The sequence below is a fragment of the Ceratina calcarata genome, unplaced genomic scaffold (genome assembly GCF_001652005.2).
Source record: "Ceratina calcarata isolate Rehan_Ccalc_2016 unplaced genomic scaffold, ASM165200v1 scaffold547.2, whole genome shotgun sequence".
Lineage (NCBI taxonomy): Eukaryota > Metazoa > Arthropoda > Insecta > Hymenoptera > Apidae > Ceratina > Ceratina calcarata.
Window position 1 is genome coordinate 108,424 of NW_017176645.1, and position 469 is coordinate 108,892.

Genomic DNA, 469 nt, shown 5'->3' on the forward strand with positions numbered 1-469 from the left:
ATATATAGTAATACGAAATACAATTTTTATTTCAGAAAAGATTTAGGTCCACTGTTTTTGTTTGCTGTTTCAGGGAGCGGCGCAGCAGCTGCAGTCGTTAGTCAGAAACGGGTCTCGAATCATGTCAGAAGTGGTTGGGTAAAATTGAACAGGAAGAAGAGAAGTTAGGGATATTTTCAGACGCGAGAATTCGTGAAGTGTAAGTATGATAAACTACATTTCGTTCTCAAAGGACTCTGCGGTACCTCAGATAAGTACTCACATACGAATTTACTCAGAAATGAGATTTCTCGGTTTAACTACTTGCTCGATGTCTGAGGGGGTCGGATTCGAATTTTTTTTAATGCATAAACTGTAGTGTTATGTGTAATACCAGTTGTTGGGTGATTATGTATTTTATTTCAATCAATCTAGATTAATGACGTGCGTGTTTTATACGAGACAAGACTTTGATGCTTAAAACACGAGG

The 469-nt window shown here is 37.5% G+C and overlaps 1 protein-coding gene across 7 annotated transcripts in view; it reads left to right on the forward strand.

Annotated features, from left to right (window-relative positions):
• Positions 1–463, forward strand: part of LOC108628897 (serine-rich adhesin for platelets) — a 50,080-nt gene extending 49,617 nt beyond the window's left edge. For all 7 annotated transcript variants that reach the window (XM_026816808.1, XM_026816813.1, XM_026816811.1 and 4 more), the window contains one exon: positions 74–463. In XM_026816808.1, the coding sequence (XP_026672609.1) occupies positions 74–142 (69 nt within the window). In that variant the 3' untranslated portion in view covers positions 143–463. The remainder of the gene's footprint in view (positions 1–73) is intronic.
• Positions 464–469: the final 6 nt, after the last annotated feature.